At 48.1% G+C, this 21,478-nt stretch overlaps 1 protein-coding gene across 2 annotated transcripts in view; it reads left to right on the forward strand.

Annotated features, from left to right (window-relative positions):
• Window positions 1–21,478, forward strand: part of LOC135913658 (uncharacterized) — a 68,022-nt gene that overhangs the window by 31,558 nt on the left and 14,986 nt on the right. Inside the window, exons 1-2 of one of the 2 annotated variants that reach the window (XM_065446206.2) lie at window positions 10,958–11,338; window positions 13,096–13,177. In XM_065446206.2, the coding sequence (XP_065302278.2) occupies window positions 11,037–11,338; window positions 13,096–13,177 (384 nt within the window). In that variant the 5' untranslated portion in view covers window positions 10,958–11,036. Of the gene's footprint in view, window positions 1–10,957; window positions 11,339–13,095; window positions 13,178–21,478 lie in introns of those variants that run through there. The other variant, XM_065446205.2, reaches the window with a different exon arrangement.

The following is a 21,478-nucleotide window of genomic DNA, read 5'->3' on the forward strand; positions in this document are numbered from 1 at the left end:
GGTCGTGCTGGTCAAAAAGAAAGATTGCACGTGGCGCTTCTGCACTGATTACCGCCACCTAAACCGAATCACTAAAAAGGACGTTTCCCTTTACCACGAGTCAACGACGCTTTTGATTGTCTTCACGGTGCCAAATAATTTTCGTCTACCTCATCTGCCATCTACCTTCTACCTTCGATCTGGTGATTGGCAGATTTCTGTCGATGAGCATGACCAAGAAAAGACCGCTTTCGTCGCCCCGGATGGGGCGACGAAAGGCGGGCGACATAACCTATTCAAGGTTATGTCGTTCGGTTTATGCAATGCCCCCGCCACGTTCCAACGCATGGTAGACTCTGTGCTTCAAGGTTTGAAATGATGCGTGACTTCGCGAGCCCGCTGGATCAGCCGTTGCTGTTGCCGCTAGCTTGGGCTGAGCAGCGCAGACTCCAAAGAGGAAAGGGTAGGGTTGGGTATAGAAGGAACACCTGAAGGGTTAGGGCATTCCCATATGGAGTGATACACCGTGGGTTCGGCCCCACAGTGGGGACAATAGGAAGGGTACAAGGTGGGAAAAAAGATATGTAGCATGTGGAGACAGGGAAATGAATTGGTCTGCAGTTGCCGCCAGACAGCGGCATCTGCTCTATTAAGCGAAGGATGAGGAGGGGGATAGTTATGGCGACTTTGTCGGTAGTACTCGAGCTTCTCAGTGTACTGTAGGGGCTCTGGCGGTGCGTCGTCTGGGTTGGACAGCTCTTTCGATGGTGCCAGGCCGGTCAGACCTCGGTCTACCGCATTAACGCGTTCATTACCATGGAGAGAGGCGTGTCCAGGAGTCCAGACGATACGCACCCTGTGTAACGTGGGGGGGGGGGGGGTACAGAGGAAAGAATTCGATGTGTGTGTGCAGTCACGAGTCCTTGCGCGAAGGCCCGGCAGGCAGCCTGCGAGTCTGTCACTATGGTGACAGACTGCGGAGAGGGTCGAGGCATGGACAATGGCCAGGGCTATTGCCCCTTCCTCTGCTGAGCCGCTGTGCGTTGTTAGAACTGTGGCGCACACCCTAAGCGCGTCTGTATTGTCAGTTACAGCTAAACACATGGCCCGCCTCTCTGGGTAGCGGGCCGCGTCAGTGTACAAAACCGGTGTAATTGTGGTGCGGTCTCCAAAAATGCGTGCCAGGGCCTGAGTTCGGGCGTGTCTATGGCCGGCGTGTCACTCGGGATGCATATTGCGGAGAATTGGAGCTACTTGTATGCTAGCGCGTAGAGCAGGAGCGAGGCGATATTGTGGAACGTGTGTGGGTGTCTCAGGGACAGGGTAGCCAAGACGAGAAAGTATAGCGCAGCCCTGACGGCCGCGTCTGAGACGTTGGAGCTGACCATTGCGATGAGCCTCCAAAAGCTCGCCTACGGTGTTGTGGATACCAAGCTGAAGAAGCCGTTTTGTGGATGCATGTGGAGGCAGCCCAAGAGCCACTGTCACTGCCTTCCGCAGAAGGGCGTCCATCTGAGTTTGAGTGAGGGTGAGATTGTGATAGGGGAGGTGATATGTGAGCCGGCTGATTATCAGAGCCTGTACTATGTGGAGGACTTCTTTCTCGCGAAGGCCTCTTCTACGATTAGTAATGCGGTTTATCATATGTGTGACTTGTGCTATCTGCTGACCGAAAAGGTGCGTAGTGTGCGAGGCTTTGCCATCCGACTGAATGTGGAGGCCCAAGATGCGGAGTCTAGCTACCTGAGGGATGGGGCTGCCTTGTAAGAACAGGGAGATATTAGGGGATTCGTCGGTTCTGCGGCGCCGCCTGTGTACGAGGAGCAATTCGGACTTTTCGGCTGCACAGGAAAGGCCTCCCATGGCTGCATAGCTCTGCACGACACGTACAGCTTCCTGGAGAGCACTCTGGATGGCCCCGTCGGATCCCTGGGTTGCCCAGATCGCAACGTCGTCGGCATAGAGAGCGTGCCGGATGGTGGGTATCTGGTCTACTAAGGGGGGCAGCTTAGCCATTGCCACGTTGAAGAGGGTGGGCGATAAGATCGAGCCCTGTGGTGTTCCTCTACCTGTGAGTGCGATGACGTCTGACCGGAGCTCTCCTATGCCAATAGTGGCTATGCGGTCCGACAGGAAAGCTCTGACATAGTTATAGGTACGTGTGCCGCATTGGGAAGAAGCCAGATTGTCGAGAATTAGATCGTGGGAGACGTTGTCGAAAGCCCCTTTGGGGTCCAGGGCCAGAATAGCTCTGGTTTGTGCCGTAGTGGGGCCATCTACAACGTCCTCCTTAAGCTGCAGCAAAATGTCTTGCGCAGAGAGGTTAAGGTGGTAGCCGAAGAGTGTATACGGAAAGAATTGGCTGTCTTCGAGGAAGGGTTGTAGCCGCGAAAGTACAACGCGCTCGAAGAGTTTACCTACACATGAAGTTAAGGATATAGGTCGGAGATTCTGGAGGGACAGTGGCTTGCCTTGCTTAGGAATTAGCATGATGTCCGCATGGCGCCATTCCTGTGGAAGCGTGCCATTCCTCCAGTGGTCATTGTAGAAAGCAGTTAGAAAAGTATTACTATCCGCGCCAGACCACAAACGTCGCCCGTTACGTCAAGAGATGCCGAGATTGTCAGCGACGCAAGGCACCACCGACAAGGCCAACGGGATTACTACAGTCGATCGAGCCTCTCTGCGGACCATTTCAGCAGGTCGGGATGGACTTGTTGGGACCCTTTCCGATGTCAACATCCGAAAATTAGTGGATCGTCGGGGCGATGGACTACCTTAACCGGTTCGCTGAAACAGCAGCTCTGCCGACAGGTAGCGCAGCCGAAATGGCGAAATTTTTCATCAAGAACATCTTGCTGGGACATGGCGCCCCTGAAGACAGAGGAACGACCTTTACAGCGGAGCTTAGCCAAGCCAATGTGCAATACAGGCAGACAAGCCACAGGAGGAGAACTGCCTACCACCCGAACACGAATGGTCTTACGGAGCACCTGAATAAGACCCTCGCCGACATGCTAGCAATGTACGTCGACCTCGAACACAAGCCCTGGGATGCCGTCATGCCATACGTAGCCTTCGCTTACAACACGGCGGTACAATAAACAACACAGATCCCACTGTTTAAGCGGGTTTACCTCAGGAGCCCGACGTCAGTCCTCGACGCCATGCTGCCACACGTCACCGACGAAGAGAATCTTGACGTCGCCACATATCACCAGCACGCCAAAGAAGCCCGACAGCTCGTCCGCCTGCGGATCAAGAATCAGCAAAGGTCCGACAGCCGACACTACAACCTTCGACGACGCTACATCGAGTACCAGCCTGGCGACCGCGTTTGGGTTTGGACCCCAATATGCTGACGAGGACTTAGCGAGAAGCTTTTACACCGCTATTTCGGACCCTACAATATAATCCGAAGCATTGGCGCGCTGGACTATGAGGTCGTGCCAGACGGCACTTCGCTATCACAGCGGCGGCGCTAACGTCCATGTTGTGCGACTTAAGCCGTGCTACCAGCGCTAACGAACTTTGGGACTTTGCGTAGCTGAATTTGGCCCTTTATTTTCTTTTTTTTGGACTCTATCATACTTCCAACTTTGTTTCTTTGTTGTTTTGTTACTGTTTAGCAAGTGTTCTTTTTCTTCGCTCTCCGGTTACGTTCGCAGCATCGAGACGTTGCTTTTTGAGAGGGGGTCATTGCCACGCGGTTTTTTTCGGCTGAGCGCTTTTCACGGTCTAACAAATGTTATCGCTCAGCGCTGGACGCGCCCCAGTGTATCGGAAGTTTCTCTAAGGTTTTCGATGGTTATATTGCCACTGGAGCTTGTGTATTCTGATTGCAAGAGCGACGCGAATTCTGCAAAAGTTTCTGGAAGACACGCGGGCACCACCGATTACCCTGGAACCTTCGATGACTCGTGTATAAAAGCCGACGCGTTTGACCGGCACAGCAGATTTTCGGCGATCGCCGACTGTGTTTGCCGCTGTCGTTATTCCTTGAGTGTAATCTATTTTTGAGGGCACAGGTTCGCCCAATAAAATGCCAGTTTCCCCACTCCCAGTATCGCTGCTTTCTTGACCGTCACTACCACGTGACAATGTTGCTTGGCATTTTCATTCAAATGCGTGTTACTTGCTGCTATTTTGTCGCACCAACGGTAGTGGGTCCGAGTTCCTTAATGAACTTTACGTTAATGAATTGTGTCATAATTCGCCCTAATTACTACCAGAGGTCGCGGATTCGAATTCCACCAAAGGTCGTTGGTTTGAGCGCCTTAACTCTATCCTAATGAACTCTTAACTGCATCCTAATTAACACCTAAGGTAGTGGGTTCGACTCTCGAGCTTCACGATGTCAGTTGGAATCAAAGTGACATCGTGAATTCGAGAGTCGAACTTATTCGCCCATATCTCCAAATGGTTTTCACTCCCACCAAAGGTCGTTGGTACGAGTGCCTTAGCTCTACCCTGATTCACTGGCCCTTAATCAGCTTTGCCTTAATTAACAGCACAGGTTCATGTTCGAGTGCCTTAACTCCTTAAGTGCCTTAAGGTTCGAGTGCCTTAACTCCAAATGAACTGTTCCTTAATTCACTTTGTCATAATTAACGCCGAAGGTCGTGGGTTCGTCTCCCACCTAAGGTCGGGGGTACGACCCCCAATTTTGGTGCCCTTTAATTTTGGCGCCATAAAGCTACACCACTATGCAACTCGATTCCGCGAATCTATATACTTCCAATTCCTAGGAACGCGAGCACGTATGTTAACCAAGGCCGCTGACAGGTCCGGGCCGCCCATCTCACCACACCACCGCACACCACGTACGACGGAATTGCTTCCCGTACACTGGAGCGAATGGTTACCGCAGTAGTGGACTCATCGCATTCGTTCTCAAATTCTTATATAAACGTGTCAACTGCCGTGGATTCTGAACTGCAGGTCATTGCAGACGCCGTCTGACAATCCGCGCACGACGCCGACAAAATTACTACACGATCCGACAGCCAAGGCGCGCTTCAAATCTCGCACAAAACTTTCTTCCGTGGCACTTTCGTTCTCACCTAAACACACAGCCGTCTCCAATACACACCACCCGGCACTCTGGGAACGGATTCCCGGTAATCTGGGGATAGAAGACAACGAGCAAGCTCATTCGCTAGCCCGCCATATCGAGCAGCTCACCTCGGTGGCCAGAAGTCTGTTTCCCTAAAGTTTGTCGAGGTCAGCATGGCTATGCCGCGTTCGACTCAAACAGGCCAGCGAATCCAGTATGCTTCTACCGACTCTGTCATACTTTTTTCCACGTGCGGGAGCATTTGTATTCCTACAATCAGCGACCACAACTCTCCCTAACGATGCAATCATTCACATTGCGCATTTTCCAGCCCACCCAATCTGTCAGGTCTTGGGGCAATGATAACGAGAACAAGGTAGAAGCGGGAGCAAACGTTTCGACAACTGGACTTCGAATTTTTCAAAGTCTTGAAAAAGACAAGCCCACTTGTCAAACCGTTGGCTCCGCCATGAAAACGTCAAGTACGCTTGTTAAAACGTTGGTTCCCGCTTTTACCTTGTTCTTGTTTTGCTCATCGTCTTGAATTTCCATCTTCGCCTTCTTGATGTTTTCCCTGGAAGTCTGTGGGCAGCAACTTAATGTCGTACACGGCTACTGAGAATTCCCCGACGTGATATGTCTGCAGGAGGTCGGGGCCAAGCCGGCCAAATTGCAGGGATACTACACTCTGAGCGATCCTCAAAATTCGAAGGTCGCCACGCTGGTGAGCAAGTCGATAAACGCTCAATTATTAACACTTCCGCCAACAGAGGGAGAGACTAATTCCATAGTTATCAGTGTGATGCCAAAGAAACGAAGTAAGGCACACACACTAATCACAAATCTGTACAGTCCTCCCAAAAGCAAAGGGAACGACCTACCCCACATTCTCTCAGCAACAAAAGATTTAGCGGGCACCAGGGATAAGGCGGTGATAGTGGGTGACTTTAATGCACCCCACATACTATGGGGATACGCGAAAACGTCGCCCAAAGGGTTCCTACTCGAGCGCACCGTAACGGCCTTGGGCTTACGGGCAATCAATCAGATCGGCAAACCGACGCGCACGGGTAACAGCGTCAGTAGAGACACGGCGCCCGACCGTGCCTTTACAATAAACATCAGAGACGCACAATGGGTTTCCTTTGATGAAAATTTGGGAAGCGATCACGACATAATCCGAGTAGCGCTCTCCACGCCCAACATACGGAGAACAATAGGAAAGACTAAATTAACTGACTGGCCTCGTTATAGAAAACTCCAGAGAGCTCTGGAGGAGTCGGATACAGCCCCGACCAACATGCGAGAATGGACCGAATTCCTTCGACGAGCACACGGGGACACCACTAAAGCCATTGAGCGTACAGCGGAAGTGCCGGTGATAGACTCTCACCTGGTCAGCCTATGGGAAGAGAGGCGGAAACTGGCCAAGAGGTGGAAAAGGCAACGTCTAAACAAACACCTGAGACAACGCATCGCTCTCTTGGCAGAGCAAGCCCAAGGCCATGCCAACGAGCGCGCTAAAAACGAGTGGGCGACGTTCTGTGGAACCCTGTCAGGAACTCTGGGAACGAGCAGTACGTGGCGAATACTACGAAGCATGCTAGACCCCATGAGCACGCGTACTGAGAACAACAAGAAGCTCCAAATTATAGCAGACAACTTCGAGGGTACAGACCAAGATCTCGTTCATGTGCTTCAGAAAAAGTACATAGGACCCTCACCTGCTACGGCATCGTCGTCCGCGAGAAGACAATACGCGGGGGAGGCGAACCCTAAATTAGACGAAGATATAACGTACGCGGAAGTGTATGAGGCGGCACAATCCGCAGTTAAAAACTCGGCACCGGGCCCAGACTCGATCACAAATGCAATGATTCGAAACATGGATTCGGTAGCCCTAGCGAAAATCACAAAGGTATTTAATAGCGAGTGCTGGGCCAAGGGAGACTTGCCCCAAGAGTGGAAATTGGCTAAAATAATCATGATCCCCAAACCAAAAAAGAATCCCTCGATTGATACACTACGGCCGGTGTCGCTCACGTCCTGCCTAGGTAAGCTCTATGAAAGGGTTATCCATAGCAGATTGCAGCGATACCTGGAAGAGCGGAGCTGGTTCCCGGACTCCATGATAGGATTTCGCACGGGTTTATCTTGCCAGGACGCGTTCCTCCTACTTGGAGATGAAATTCTAACTAATATACCGTACGGCGACGAGAGACTAGTTCTAGCACTAGACCTTAAAGGAGCATTTGACAACGTCTTTCACGCCGCAATATTGGACGAACTCGAACTCGCGGGTTGTGGTGAGCGCACATACAATTACTTAAGAGCGTTTCTTTCCAACCGCAAGGCGAGCATCAGTATTGGCCAAATCACTTCGGATTTATTTAAAATGCCTGACAAAGGAACACCTCAAGGAGCTATATTATCTCCTCTTCTCTTCAACATTGCGATGTGTCGACTCGCGCGCGATCTGGATCGGATACCCGACCTAGGTTACACGCTCTACGCAGACGACATCGCGCTGTGGACGAGCAGAGGTTCACTACGGGATAAGGAATATACGCTCCAAAGTGCAGTATTAGCGGTGGAGAAATTTTCTAGATGGAGTGGCCTGAAGTGCGCACCCGAAAAATCTGAGGTTATCCGGATACACGCGAAAGGCTACAAATCCAGAGGATCGATTAACATCGTGGTTGAGGGCCAATCAGTCCGAGAGGTACCCACGATGCGAGTCCTGGGTTTGTGGCTTCAGAGCGACGGGAGAGCACTACAGACACTCAAGACCCTCAAATCCACAGCCAACAACACAGCCCAAATGATACGTCGCGTGACGTATCGAAAAGCGGGAATGCGAGAAGACGATACCCTAAGGCTCGTACAGGCCTTAGTGGTTAGTCGAATAACCTATGGCTTACCGTACCAAATCCTGAACAGGGAGGAGGAAAAGCAGGCTGACACAATAATTCGAACCGCTTTCAAAGCTGCTCTGGGCCTGCCTAAATGTACTTCAACGGAGCGCATGTTAGCTTTGGGAGTGCACAATACTTTCGACGAACTGAGGCAAGCCACCCTGATGCGACAGAGGGAGCGCCTCAGCTTCACAAAAACTGGTAGGGCAATATTGGCTAGACTCAATATCCCAGCATACCCCATTTATCTCACAGAGCAGGCCGTACCTCTCCCTCCTTCGATGAGATCCAAAATTACAGTAGCCCCAATTCCAAAGAATATGCATCCAGAGTACAACAAAGAAAGGCGCAAAGCACGTGCACAACACATTCAATCAGCCTACTCTAACAACCATAGGTACAACACGTACTACACGGACGCAGCTCTGTATGCAGACATGACCGGGCAGCGCTACCAAAGGAGGTACGCCCTGGCAGTCGTGAACGCTGTCAGCCAACAGCAAATTACCGCGTCGGCCACGGCGGGATCCCCAGCCTCGGCTGAAATATTAGCAGTGGCGATCGCACTCGCTCACGCGGAGCGTTCGCAAAGGGACTCGGTCGTGGTCACGGACTCCCAGGAGACATGTCGCATGTTTCTCAAGGGGCACGTGACTGCGGCTAGCCTCGCGATAATCCCGAAATCCTTCAACCACCATCATCGCCTACTCTGGTGCCCGGGCCACGCGGGGGTACAGGGGAACGAAAAGGCTAACGTGTTAGCTCGAGGGTTCACTAACCGAGCGACGGCGTCCTCTTCTAACCCCAACCACCCGCACTACCCATCACAAAATTCCACCAATTTAAATGCCAAAGACATCCTTGCTCATCAGCGTGGAGTCCGAAGAAAATACCCGCCGCCTCACCCACAACTTAACGGGGAAGAGGCCGCCGATTGGCGTAAAATACAGACCGGGGTGTTCCCCCATTTAAAATTGCTAAACGCCATGTATCCCACTCGTTATAGGGCCAACTGTCCTTGGTGCGGTGGCATACCTACCCTAATGCACATAACCTGGGAGTGCACTAAGCACCCTCATAGGCCAAACACCAGTAGGACAATGGAGCAGTGGGAGGCACAGCTCGCCCGCTCCGATCTGGCAGGACAAAAGTCCTTAATTAGCCAGGTCAGGCAGGCGGCAGAGGCCAGTGGGGCCCTGGACTGAGAGGCTCCGACCACCCCTCCTTCAAATCTTTAGAATCACAATAAAGTTTCTCTCTCTCTCTCTCTCCCCGAGCACTCTCACCCTACGTTATAACATGCACCCCCCCCCCCCCCAACTTATCTACTTACCTACATTCCGTACCACCTGGTGGCGGGCTCGCCGGTGATCATAACAGCCCCACGCCCATGCCTTACACCTGCGCTAGCTGGCCCGCAGCACCCGAAGACCTGTGCCAGAATCTGTGCCTCTTCCTATGCGTTACGCCCACCGCATCCACAGTACGGTGACACTCATCGCTACTGGATGGTTGCATGGACGGATGCTATGAGCTTCTTCTTTGGAACGGGGCGGTGGGTTGCGCCAACAAGCTCTTCTTATTGTATTATGTATTATGTATTATTATGTAAGGAAAAAAATGAAAAAAAAGCGAATAATTCCAACCCACGACACCCAACACCATTAAGCACTACCTCTACAAAGGGGGACGACTCACACTATAGTGCTATAGTGCACTATAGTCAGTATCATCATAATCAGCCTCTTTGAAACCACTGCAGGACCAAGGCGATCTTCCTGTGATCTCCAATTACCCTTGTCCTGCGCCAACCGATTCCAACTTGCACATGCAAATTTCCGAATTCGTTGATCCCACCTAGTTTTCTGCCGTCCTCGACTCATTCTGTAACTCTAATGTTACACCGGTTATCTACCCTGCGCATTACATGGCCTGCCTATGCACCATCGTTCCGCATCTTGATGTCAATTAGAATATCGGCTATACCGTTTGCTTTCTGTTCCACATCGCTCTCTTCCTGCCTCTTAACGTGAAAGCCTCACATTCTTCGTTCCATCGCTCTTTGGGCGGTCCTTGACTTCTTCTCGAGCTTCTTCGTAAACCTCCAAGTCGCTGCCCCATATATGTTAGCACCGATAGAATTCAGTGATTGCGCACCTTTTTGGGGTAGTCATGCAGTTAAATGTTCGTCTTTCCTTGCTGAATGAACCTCTCTAACGCCAACTTGGATCGCTGCCTATGTATGTTCCACTCTCTAACGGGTTAAAAATCCTTTACCTTGCTACGGCGATTGGCGCAATCGAACAAGCGGCATGTATATTCAAACCTAGAGCAGACCTATCATGATTGAAGAGACAATGAGGACAACGACGGTATAACCTGGCGCGGGCTGTTCGTTGTGGGCAGTGCTACATGCACATGCGCTTGTGAGTGTACACGCACATATTCATTCCTGCGCCTCTTTCCACGTAACGTAGCTTAACATAGCGTAACATTCACATATCTGGTAGGCACCCGACTTCGTGGTGGCGTCGCTAGCTGGCACAGCGTGTTCAGTGGGAAGCGCGAGCGAAGAACCTGTCTGCATACAGGCCTCGTAGGTGACGCATTCCAATGGTGACAATGCGGTGTGTCACTCGCTGCATTGCCTCATTGATTTTATCATTAACGTCGGCCCATGTCCTGAGAGGCACTGAGTCGTACTATTTTTCTTACATTTCCACATCATGTTGCTTCATTTAGTTTTTGCCCTTTTTAGCGAATTCGGAAATCTGTCCCCGGTCTTTTGATATTTCGATGTGTGGCCGGTACACGTCGTTTACATCAAGTAGTATTACTTCTACCTCTACTGTCCTCTTCTGGGCCACTCCTCTATTCCGGATATGAACTATCGTAGTGGATCGTCATTACCTAGCTTCACTTTTATTCTACGGCCCACTTCTCGGCCATTGTCGAGCTGTGGGTATGCGCCAATATTTGGAATCAGCATCGACGTTGTCAAATGAACTGGTGACGCGCTCGTGGAGTGCCGTGCCGTTGACTGTTAGTGTGAACGCTTTCTGCGCGCAACTGCTCTGCATGCCGCCATGGATGAAGAGAACGCTGCCCCCCCACCCGTCGCTCCAGTCGCTGCCTCGGACGCTGCCGTTGCCCCGGCCACCGCCGCCACCGCAGCTGCCAGCGCCCCAAGTGAGGCTGCACTTTCTGCGCCCACCGAAGGGCATGTCGCGGCAGCATCGATCACCGGCGGCGGGGGAAGCTCTATACGCCCACGCAGCCCCAAGCATCAACGAAAAGGAGGAAAGAAACACCACGAGAAAGCGCAGACATCGGACATTGACCAGTCACAGCCACATCAGCCGCAGCAGCAGCTTACTGGCGTGGATGGGTAAGCCGTCGGTAACGGGTACCGCCACCTATTCTTGACCAATAAAGGAAGGACTGAATCGGTGATGTAACAGGGATGGGCCACCTGCAGCCTCGTAGCTACTGATGAGCACTTTCTGTATAGCAGAGTCAGCGATTGTAGGTTTCATTCGTTTCTGCTAATGCGATAGGCATTGTTTGATTACTTAAGCCGTTGAAGCCAGCCGTTGAAGCGTGTAGAACTAGCTGGATACCGGCCTCAAATAGGTATAGCTCTTGCTTTTCTACGTTCATTGAGAAAAAAAAAAGAAAAAGAACGCTTCTTTGACTGAGATAAAAGCATTGGCTGATATCTTGATCTCTCGTACAATTTGCCAAGGCATTCCAGTTTCATCCTAACACCAGTAACATAAATAAGCCCATCCACCTGTATCTATAGAGCTTGAAGCGGCCGTGTTAATGCCGCCTCCCGTTCTGTCTTATGGAAGGTTAATGGATTCCTCTAGTAGGATGGTGGTGGTCCACTTCACCTTTAGGGAATCACTTCCACTCAAGATATTATTCTAAACCTTCATCATGGTTCAAAGAGGCTTAAATAAAGATAACTACCTTGGATCGAACGTCAGAGTAACATGAAACGATGGCGCTTTTCTGTGCCTCTCTTTCCTCAGCTTCATGTTCTGCTTTGTGTCAGAAGCAATATGTATACTAAGTCTAAGCGCCAACTTGCCCAAGATGAAGTTATTTTGGAGCAGTAACACTGCATGCCTTTGCATTGGCACGAACCGCGAGAACGGGCTAAAGAAGCTAAGAAAGCCTTTGGTTTTAAAAAGTTGGCTGCAGACGGACACCGTGTCCATGGTTGCCTTTCAAATCCGTCATGAATGCCCATCGCCTCTTCGCGTGCGAGCGACAGCTTAATTCCTCGCCAGCTATCTGCTTTTGTGCATCTGCATTTTGCTTCCTGGCGCTCAGATAATTTGAATCTCGTTTACAGAGGTTGCCACTAACCGCCTCCAGTATTGGTTCGCGGCAAAGAGGTGCAGTATCAGTGGGCCAAGTTCTTCGTTCGCGTCCTGCCTACGCCTGCGAATCTTTACCAACGCGACAGCTGTGTCGATTTACTCGACTTGCATGAAAGCTTTTCATACAGCAAGGAAGAGCTGTGTGCATTTTCGTTATATAATACGTCTTGAGATGTCGTTGTTGCGTGCCACGCTTTAAAGCACCTGGATCATCTAGAAGTCGCGACAACCGGTGGCCGCGCCTCGCGGTTTGTGCCAAAAGAAAAATATTTATTTTAGCTACATTTATAAATATTTACACCTATTTAGGCTGTACCTTTTTCCAGAACAGTTGTCGTGATCTGTCCTTCCCGCCTTTCTTTTATCGCTGCGAGTGCGGTACTTCGAAGTCACGAACGGCTTGCGCATTATCAGCATTACACAGCATTCTCGAAAGGAAAGTAGCGAGCACAGAGTTTTCAAGAAATGCAAGCAAGGCAGATGGCAATTGTCGTTGTTGGACAAGATAAGCCCCAAAGGGTGCTAACTTCTAAAGAAATGTAGCGCTACAAGCCGCGTTACCAGCGGGTACGCTGAAGTTATTTTCTGGTCACGTAGTTCCCAGGCGATATCGAAGCTTTTAGCTACGTTTCAGATATCCAGGGCCTTTACTGCGCTTGCCTGTCGGCATCGCAGTACATCCGCGCATACGTCAAGACAAAGCTTTTTGTTGTGACATAGACATTGGCTCTGATTGGCGCTCTGTCCTTCGCAGCGTGACGCAAGCAGCCTCGAGCACAACGCTGCTGAAGTCACAGTCGCTGTCTTCGGGCAAGACGCTGCCGCCTCAGCCGCCGGTGAGTTACAGCGGTTTCGCACTTTAGGCTACGACACTTTGGGCCATCGATTTCACAGTGTTATTTATTTTGTCATTTTAGCAAGCTTGAGGCTTATTGCATAACTCACACCCTAACGGGAGCACAATAGACGCCATTAGAATGATGTTTGATTTTCCCCCCTTCACTCTTAACAAAATTACACCCTTTGGATTGTATCTCGCCACACAACAATAATTGTCCTCTGTCATGACCGCATTTCCTTCCTTTAACCCTGCGAGCCGGGTACTTCCTAGTCACGAACAATATGTGCGTTATCAGAATGTCAGTGCGTTCTCGACAGGAAAGTAGCGAGTGCAGCGTTTTCAAGAAAGGAAACGCAAGCAAGACAGATGACGATTATGGTTGTGTGGCAAATAAACACACCAAAGGGTTTACATTTGTTTGAGAGTGTTGTTCTTGGTGTATTCATGGGGAACTTAGGGAGTTTTGTTTTCTCGTGTGAAAACCAAAAGCTGCGCAAGTTTTTGTGGTACAATAAGAGTTCCTTTAGCTAAGTCAGTGGCTAAATCAGCGCACAATGCTCCTGCAGCCTGCCATTAACGAAACTCCTGGTCTGTTTACTGTAACAGTCGCTACTGAGGAAAGTTATTGAAGGCACCGAAAGCTGCCTCAGTGACAGACTTAGGGAATATTCCGCTTGGATGAGGCTGTTAGCAAGGTCTGTAGAACCTGAAAAATGTGGCAGCACGCAAATTCTGAGAACATGTAAGGCTGAAAGTGCACATTGGTATATAAGTGTTTTTCCAAAAAAGAAGCCCATAAATGCAATAGCAAACCTTGTATTCGTATTTCGAATAGACACATGTATTACTTAATCAAGATATAGTGCATTAATAATAGGTAAAATGAGTGATGTATCTGATTATCTGTCATGTATAGTCAAATTTCGCCACAACTGATAGCCTCTCATGCATGTATGTAATCACTCGTGTAGTGAAACCAGTTGACGTGAAGTGCCCATCCTGTGCATTTCATGCGTGTTTCATCTTGTAGTCTAGTAATCATGTTTCCTAATGCCGGTAACCAGCTCTCGCAGCTTTCAGCAGTAGCATGCAAGGTCTTTTATTATTGGAAGTGTGATGACATAAAAAGAAACAAGGACTAAGAAACACATGTCAATAGGACTGCCATTAAATACCAACTTATTTTGCTTCTGGGTGTAAACGAGTATTTATAACCATAATCACTATCAATGCTTGAATGAGGAAGTGCGTGAACTCATAACTTGCATGAAAAATGACTACAGTAGCCGCATGGCTGCACATGCCAAGAGCGGTGGGTGCTTCCTTATGTATCAGCGCACGAGGTTAGTTGCCAAGAGCGATGATAGAGCTGATAGGTAAGTGATGGAGGTTTCCTCGTTAGCAAACAGGGATGGACAAGTGACAGCAAACAATCACTGGCTCTCCTTGACAAAAACATGGCATTTTTTTTCTAGAACACTCACCCGCGATTCATTGCACACAGTGGGACTGGTGCATTACTGACACTTGCCGTACCCAATTCTATTTTCAGAAAACCACCAAAATCTTCCTAACTTTTTATGAATGATTCATTGTGAAGAGATTTTCTAACTGCAATATCAGCTGTTGTCCAGTTAATAACGGAGAAATTGAAATCGCCCTAAACGATGAGAAAGGAACGCCGAAATAGCACGCGTACTTCGTGTACAAAGCTTCAAAACTTGCTTGAAAATGCATAATTTATACCTGGAAGGCGGTAGAACCCACCTAAGATAAGGTTTATGCTCGATTTTGAAGTAAAATGAAGATGTGCTCTAGGAATGAATGAATGGCAATCGGAATGATCAGAAATTCTTCTTTGAAAGCTATGGGCACACCACCTCCTCTGCGGTTGCGTCGATCACAAAGAAAAGTGTTGTACGCTGACGTGGAAAGAAAATTTCGTTATAGGGAGTGGTATTGTTTAGCCACGACTCGGTTTGTTCAAGAGATGCCGAGCAGGAATCAATGAGCGATGGAAGCTATACGTATTTTTGCGTCACACTTGGAATACTTGTATATAAGAATGACAGGTTTGCATAAGCGTTGTGGGTATGCGGTTGTGAAGGCGGTCTAGTTTCCACACTTGCAGTCGACGAAGGTTTGACTAGTCATTCTGAGACATGCTGCGACACTCACGCACGCACACACGCACACACTCACACACACACACGCACGCACGCACACACGCACGCACGCACGCACACACGCACGCACGCACGCACACACACACACACGCACGCACACTCACACACGTACGCACACTCACGCACTCAAAACGCACACACACGCACGCACGCACACACACACGCACGCACACGCACACACACACACACACGCGCAGGCACGCACACACACACACACACACACACACACACACACACACACACGCACGCACGCACGCACGCACACACACACACACCAGTTTGCTTTCGTGCCGCAAAGATGTGTCGTTGTTAACCAAGAGCTTGTGAAAAGCTAAGCGAAATAATACTGAGGTGTCTCGCACCAAATACAAATTTTAAACCATAATAAGAAAATAAATACCTGATTTGCTATTTTGAAGTCATCGAGTAGTGCAAAAATGACAATCTATTTGTACATATTGTACAGTATCTTTTCACGACTATTAGTCGACCTATCCATGGGCTCAATCCATCTCAGCTTATCGGGAGCCTAAAGGCAGTAATAAAAAGTAAGACTTAATTTCGTTTAAACTGTACATATGGATCAGATTCACAGCCTTTCACTTGTTCCGTGCTGAAGTAAACAATAGATGCACATGTGACTACGATATGTGCATACATTAGAAAAACTTTCATCGGTCTTATAACGCATTAGCGCCGAATAATCATTATAGAAAGCGTCTATAAATACACGAGCAGGGCAGTTAATGGCCTCCGAATAATTTTCTACAAATGTTATAAATTGTATCGCCGACGACACGACGCCGGTGATCAGGCGATGATCCAGCTCTTTCGTTCCTTTTCACGCGCTGATAGCCGCGATTTATTACAATAAGACCGTTTCTTGCGGTTTGCTCATCCGGTTTGGGCAAAGCTCCCTTCGTTGGCTGCCGCCTCACGTTCGCCGCACGCGATGGCGATGCAGGATTAGCATTTTGAGATGACCTTTCAGATGGTGCGCTCGGTGCGTGAGGGAGCCCACTAGGTGAACGGCATGGGAAAATAGCTCTTCCTTACGACGCGGCGTTCGACACGCGACATGCGATTAGGCCGAGAATCCTTCGATGACGCGCATAGTAAGTAGCGCAGACCGATGCGTCTCACTTCCTGACTGCAGACGGTGGATATCGTACCTTTATCATCGGAATGAACGCATTTGCAATTCGCCTGCTTTTCGCTCGAGCGGCAGACTTTCAGCGATTCGCCGACTTCCCGGCTGACGCTAATGGATGTTCGATAGCGCTCGAAACGAGTTTGGCATGTGCGGCCGACAACGCTTTATGTCTGGCCAGCGCTAGCCACAAGAAGCACGTTTTGTCGACAAATTTCAGTGTTCACGGTGAAACGATAATCGCGACGCTGGTCGCTTACGTATGGCAGCTCTTATTGTCTTTCGCTTCTTGGCATGTCTTGTTTTAAATTTAACTGTAGGTGTGATTGCGATCACTTTATTCCGGTGGTTACACTTAAAGCAAATATTTCTCCTTTCTGGTGACGTCGGCGGCGATAGAGCAGGCATATAAGGTCTTTTCGTGGCCGTGCTGCGCGTACGCTATCGCAAATAGGTCGTTTATGAACGGTGGATAACACGAAAAAGAGAAGAAATTCAACCTCGACAAAGTAATCCTTGCGACATGCGGACCCTGTAAATAGGTTTATGTTTGTCGAATCCCGCTGTATGGATCGGTCGAACTGGCACTATAGAAGAGGTTCTGTATAGCAGCACCCACATGAGATGCTCGCCAGACGACGTGCAGCTGAAATACTGCTTACTGCTTTTCCCGCCCTGAACTCTAAATAAACTTCATATTAGCGTGTAGACGAATGATGAATGCGGATTTTAGGGTGCCGCCATAATCGCATGAATGGGAACAATAAATTGAATTATCGTGTGCACATTTTGTTACTTTAATGCTCAAATATGTGGCCTGTATGCACATTTAGTGTGTAGCATAATATGCAATGTAGGAATTGGGTATTAAAAACACAACCAAATTTCTTGTCTGATGACCAACTGAGTAAAATCCGCTTCTCAAATGAACAGACATACCCAATAGGAATTCCTCTTACAGCATTTACAACAGAGCTACCACATTCTAGAGTCACGTACAGCTACGATATGCGAGCAAATTTCGGAACATTTCTTAATTAAGAAAACAATATACGCTTGAATACAGCCACTGTGCACTAAAGATGCAGCCTTAACTAGCCAGATGTGCCTAGCTCTCACTGCAAATAGCATAATGTGTCTTGTACTTGAACACGCTTACGACATCTCACAGAAAGCATGGTTGCCGAACGATATATGCGCGAGCCTCACTGGCTGAAGGCGCAAGCACAAGCATGTATGAAAATCAATATCACGCTGCATGCATGTGTCTACAAACCTTTGTTTTCAAGAGTGCACCTAAGAGGGAAAGCGTTTGCGTTCTGTTGGGATGACGCACTTCAATGGGCAAGAGAAGAAGCGTGCAAATTATATTTTCATTAAGATAGCTGCATCCGACCAGCAAGATCTACGTTTCATACCACGATAAGGAGAGGGCAGATGGCACCTGAAAAAACATTAGAAAACGTATAATCTAATTTGAATAGTTGGTGAGCAAGCTTGGATACTGACAGGAACAGTTTTGACAGTAGCAAAACGTGTGCATAAGGGACAGGAGGTGGCTCTGTCCGGAATCCATTGATGTTTCCACTATAGAAGTGATCAGCAATGCTCATGTCATGCCCTGCTCTTTATTTCCAGAGAGACTGAGAGGTAAATGAAAGGCATAGGCCTAAACATTAAGACGAGCATGAATTCTCCTCTTTCGTAAGGTCATGCCGCACTCACCACAAGTTAAACACTGCATTAATTGTCCCGAGCTGGCTTATTTGAATAATAGTTATAGTCGCCGTCTTAAAAGAAAAAAGCACTAGACTTGACATAGTAACTATTGCACTAAAGTCTGAAAGTGAGCTGGTTAGGCAACATACATTTACATATGCGTCATGAGCGAGATGCATTCAAAGGCAGTCAGTGCTACTTTCCAACTGATATTATTCAATCCATTGAGCAATCCAATTTTAAACCTTCACAGGTGACTGCTCAAGTCAGTGCACGTATATTAGTCCAAATAGACTTTTGCGAGTAGCCATATGGATTATATCACATATTGCAAGTCAAGTTATGTTAGACACTGGAAGCCATTTTATTCCAAACAATATGGCCTTTAAGATAGACAGGGCGTCAGAGTTACAGCAATAAAAAAGAAAAAGAGAAAACTAATACTTTGTTTGAAGAAGAACGGCTAATAAACTGGTAGCCTTGCATGGAGGGGATACATGTGGTGTCGACGATTTAGTCGGTAGGGATGCCTGAATGGTCTGCTCAGCCAAAAATGCCACTGGCCAGGACTTTTGGAGACCATGACACCGACACTACCAACTTTTCACAGCTGCACTGATCGTGACATGCTTCTTGATACACCGTTATTGTGAAAAAACCATCAGTTTAAAAAATTACATGATTATGTCGCCTACTGCATGTCTCTTGGCTATTGAAATTTGAGCTATAGCACTGACAGTAAGTAGCAGACTAACAATACCAGAATTACTTAAAGAAGTCACTGGGGGATCAATCATTGCAATCGGTGAGGGCCATTGATAAATTAGCAACTGGAGTTAGGGAACTCTTCCGAATAACATTTCTGACAGTGGAGTAACACTGTAAGATATTTTGCAATAATACATTTGTGTTTCCCTAAAATGCCATTGGTTTCTGGAATTTAGCTCCTTCAATACCATGTGCACCTTCAGAAGCACACCTTATACAGAAACACTAGCAATTTAATCTCTCTACCATGGATGCTAAAAAATGGCAAAAGGAAAAATGCTATCAGCTGGAAGATGCTTCATTTGAAAGAACATTTGCTCTTTTTACACACAATGCTTTATTGAAGGTCACATTCAGTGGAAGTGAATAGCACAATTAGGCCTATAATTTTCTACCCATAATGATCCTTTGTTCAGACCTGCTGTGAAACAGTACTACATGAAGCTGCACTGACTCACTACAACTGCAAAAGATTACTCTCTTCGTTCAAGCAACAGTTACATTTCTTTTCATTTATAGTCAATGGGTCAAAATGCCTGCGATCACAGTGTTAAAATTATTTATTTCCTACTGTAAATTGCAGTTAAGGATGATGTGTCCCTGACACTGCTGGCAAAACTGATGCAGCTAGGGCTAACAAATTTGAGCGTAAAAGCATGCGTGTTGCATGAGAGCGAATTTTTTGTGGAGTAGGAAAATGGTAAGTGAGTCTGGGACAAGAGAAGTGGGTATATACATGTTCATGATATTGTTTGCTGCCATGGCATCGAAAGGGCCAAAGGTGCGTCCCGGTACCCATTGCAGGCAAGCATTAAAAATGAGTTATTGTGAAGCTCGTGTACCTTTTGACAAAGCAATGTGACTTTACTGACTTCATTCAGCTGTTTATAGTCACTCAAGGAACCGGTGTACGTCTGTATTTGGGCTATCTTTGATAAAAATGAAGCTGCCTCGTGGGCGTCATGTACGGCTGTACCATCTACCAGCCCTGTAAGCACACTCTTTTCATGTATGGTATGGAGCTCAAGTCGAGTTGCAGGCATCCCACATATTCCTTACTTTTATAAGGAGGGAACTGTGTAAGGCTGACCCATACCATGCTATCATCTCCTGAAATAGCGGCGTCATAATATAATACGTTAGTCCAAAGGAACATAAGTGTACAGGAGTACCATAGTCTTAAGTCTCTTTTTGCAGCCAAACGATTTCATATCGGTCATGCAAGTGCACTTGCAAGGGGCAGGTAATCCAGCCACCACAGTAATGATGTGTTCGGGAAATATTTAAAGTGCTCACAGGTAGCTTGGATCGCCAATTCTGCTATGGTGCTCAGCTGGGCGTATTCTTGAGCGAACGGTGGGATAATGTGAGGGAGAGAAGCTATTCTCCTCATCGCGTTCTCAATAGGGATCTTAGTCTGATCCCACTGCTTCAGTGAGAGGCAGCAAAACTGAGCCTGATGAATAATCCGTGGTCAGAGTACAGACCAAATAATGTTACCAGCTACCTCAGTACTTGTTCCTCCATATTTAGGAGGAATCCTTCATATCAGATGGAGGCTCGCCATTGGTGTCTTCATTATTTTGCTCAGCCAATCTGATTCTGTTCCGGACTTGTTAATATTGATATCGAAGATCTGTACTTCTATCTAATTTAACTGGCACCAATGCGGTAGCAAGGAGTATTTTGGTGTGTGTGTGTGTGTGTGTGAGCGCGTGGCAAGAATTTCACCTTGGGAGGGGTGGAGGGGGGGGTGCAGGTGAGCATTGTGTTCAAGTATTTTTATGTCAGATACGCAGAAATTTTGGGTTCGGGGGCGAAGGATTACCTGTCCGATGCGGCTCCCTGGCTAAGCCACTGACGAACATGCGGCAACGCAATGCTAGTCTAGTCTGGTGTGGTTCAAGACGCCTCTCTCAAGTTAATTACCCAGAACCATTAGAAAGCTATATTATAGCTCATTTTCCTTCCAACAAGGTGTGTATTGCCCTGAATGAGTGATGCATGAATGATGAATGTAGCTAGACGCCTATTGCTGCCTGCAAAGGTGAGCCGCCATTCAGGAACGCAGCAGTACTGGGCAGCAGTGCTAGCAAAGTGGCACAATAGCTAAGGCTTCACTATGCATAGACTGGAGTTAAATGTCATTTTTGATTAAGTGGCTGTGACATATGACTAGGCTTTGTTTCTTGTGGCCGTTATCTGGTTTCCGTGCATCCCCTGGATGGGCTATGATATTCTTGCATCTCTGTGAGAATAAGTGTTTACTTGTGAGAACTTGTTCTTGCTGCCTTATCAGATTTTTTTGGTGCTCAGATCACTGTCTTAACAATGTGGCCTGTCTATTTAAGTTTTGGGAACGTAGACTGCGAAAATATCTGAAAATAAGCAGTATAAACACTCAGCATTATAGTTATCGAAAGCTGCCGCAATGAAATTGACGGTCAAACTCACAAAGAGCCAGCCGAAGCGG

This window comes from Dermacentor albipictus, unplaced genomic scaffold (genome assembly GCF_038994185.2).
Source record: "Dermacentor albipictus isolate Rhodes 1998 colony unplaced genomic scaffold, USDA_Dalb.pri_finalv2 scaffold_42, whole genome shotgun sequence".
NCBI lineage: Eukaryota > Metazoa > Arthropoda > Arachnida > Ixodida > Ixodidae > Dermacentor > Dermacentor albipictus.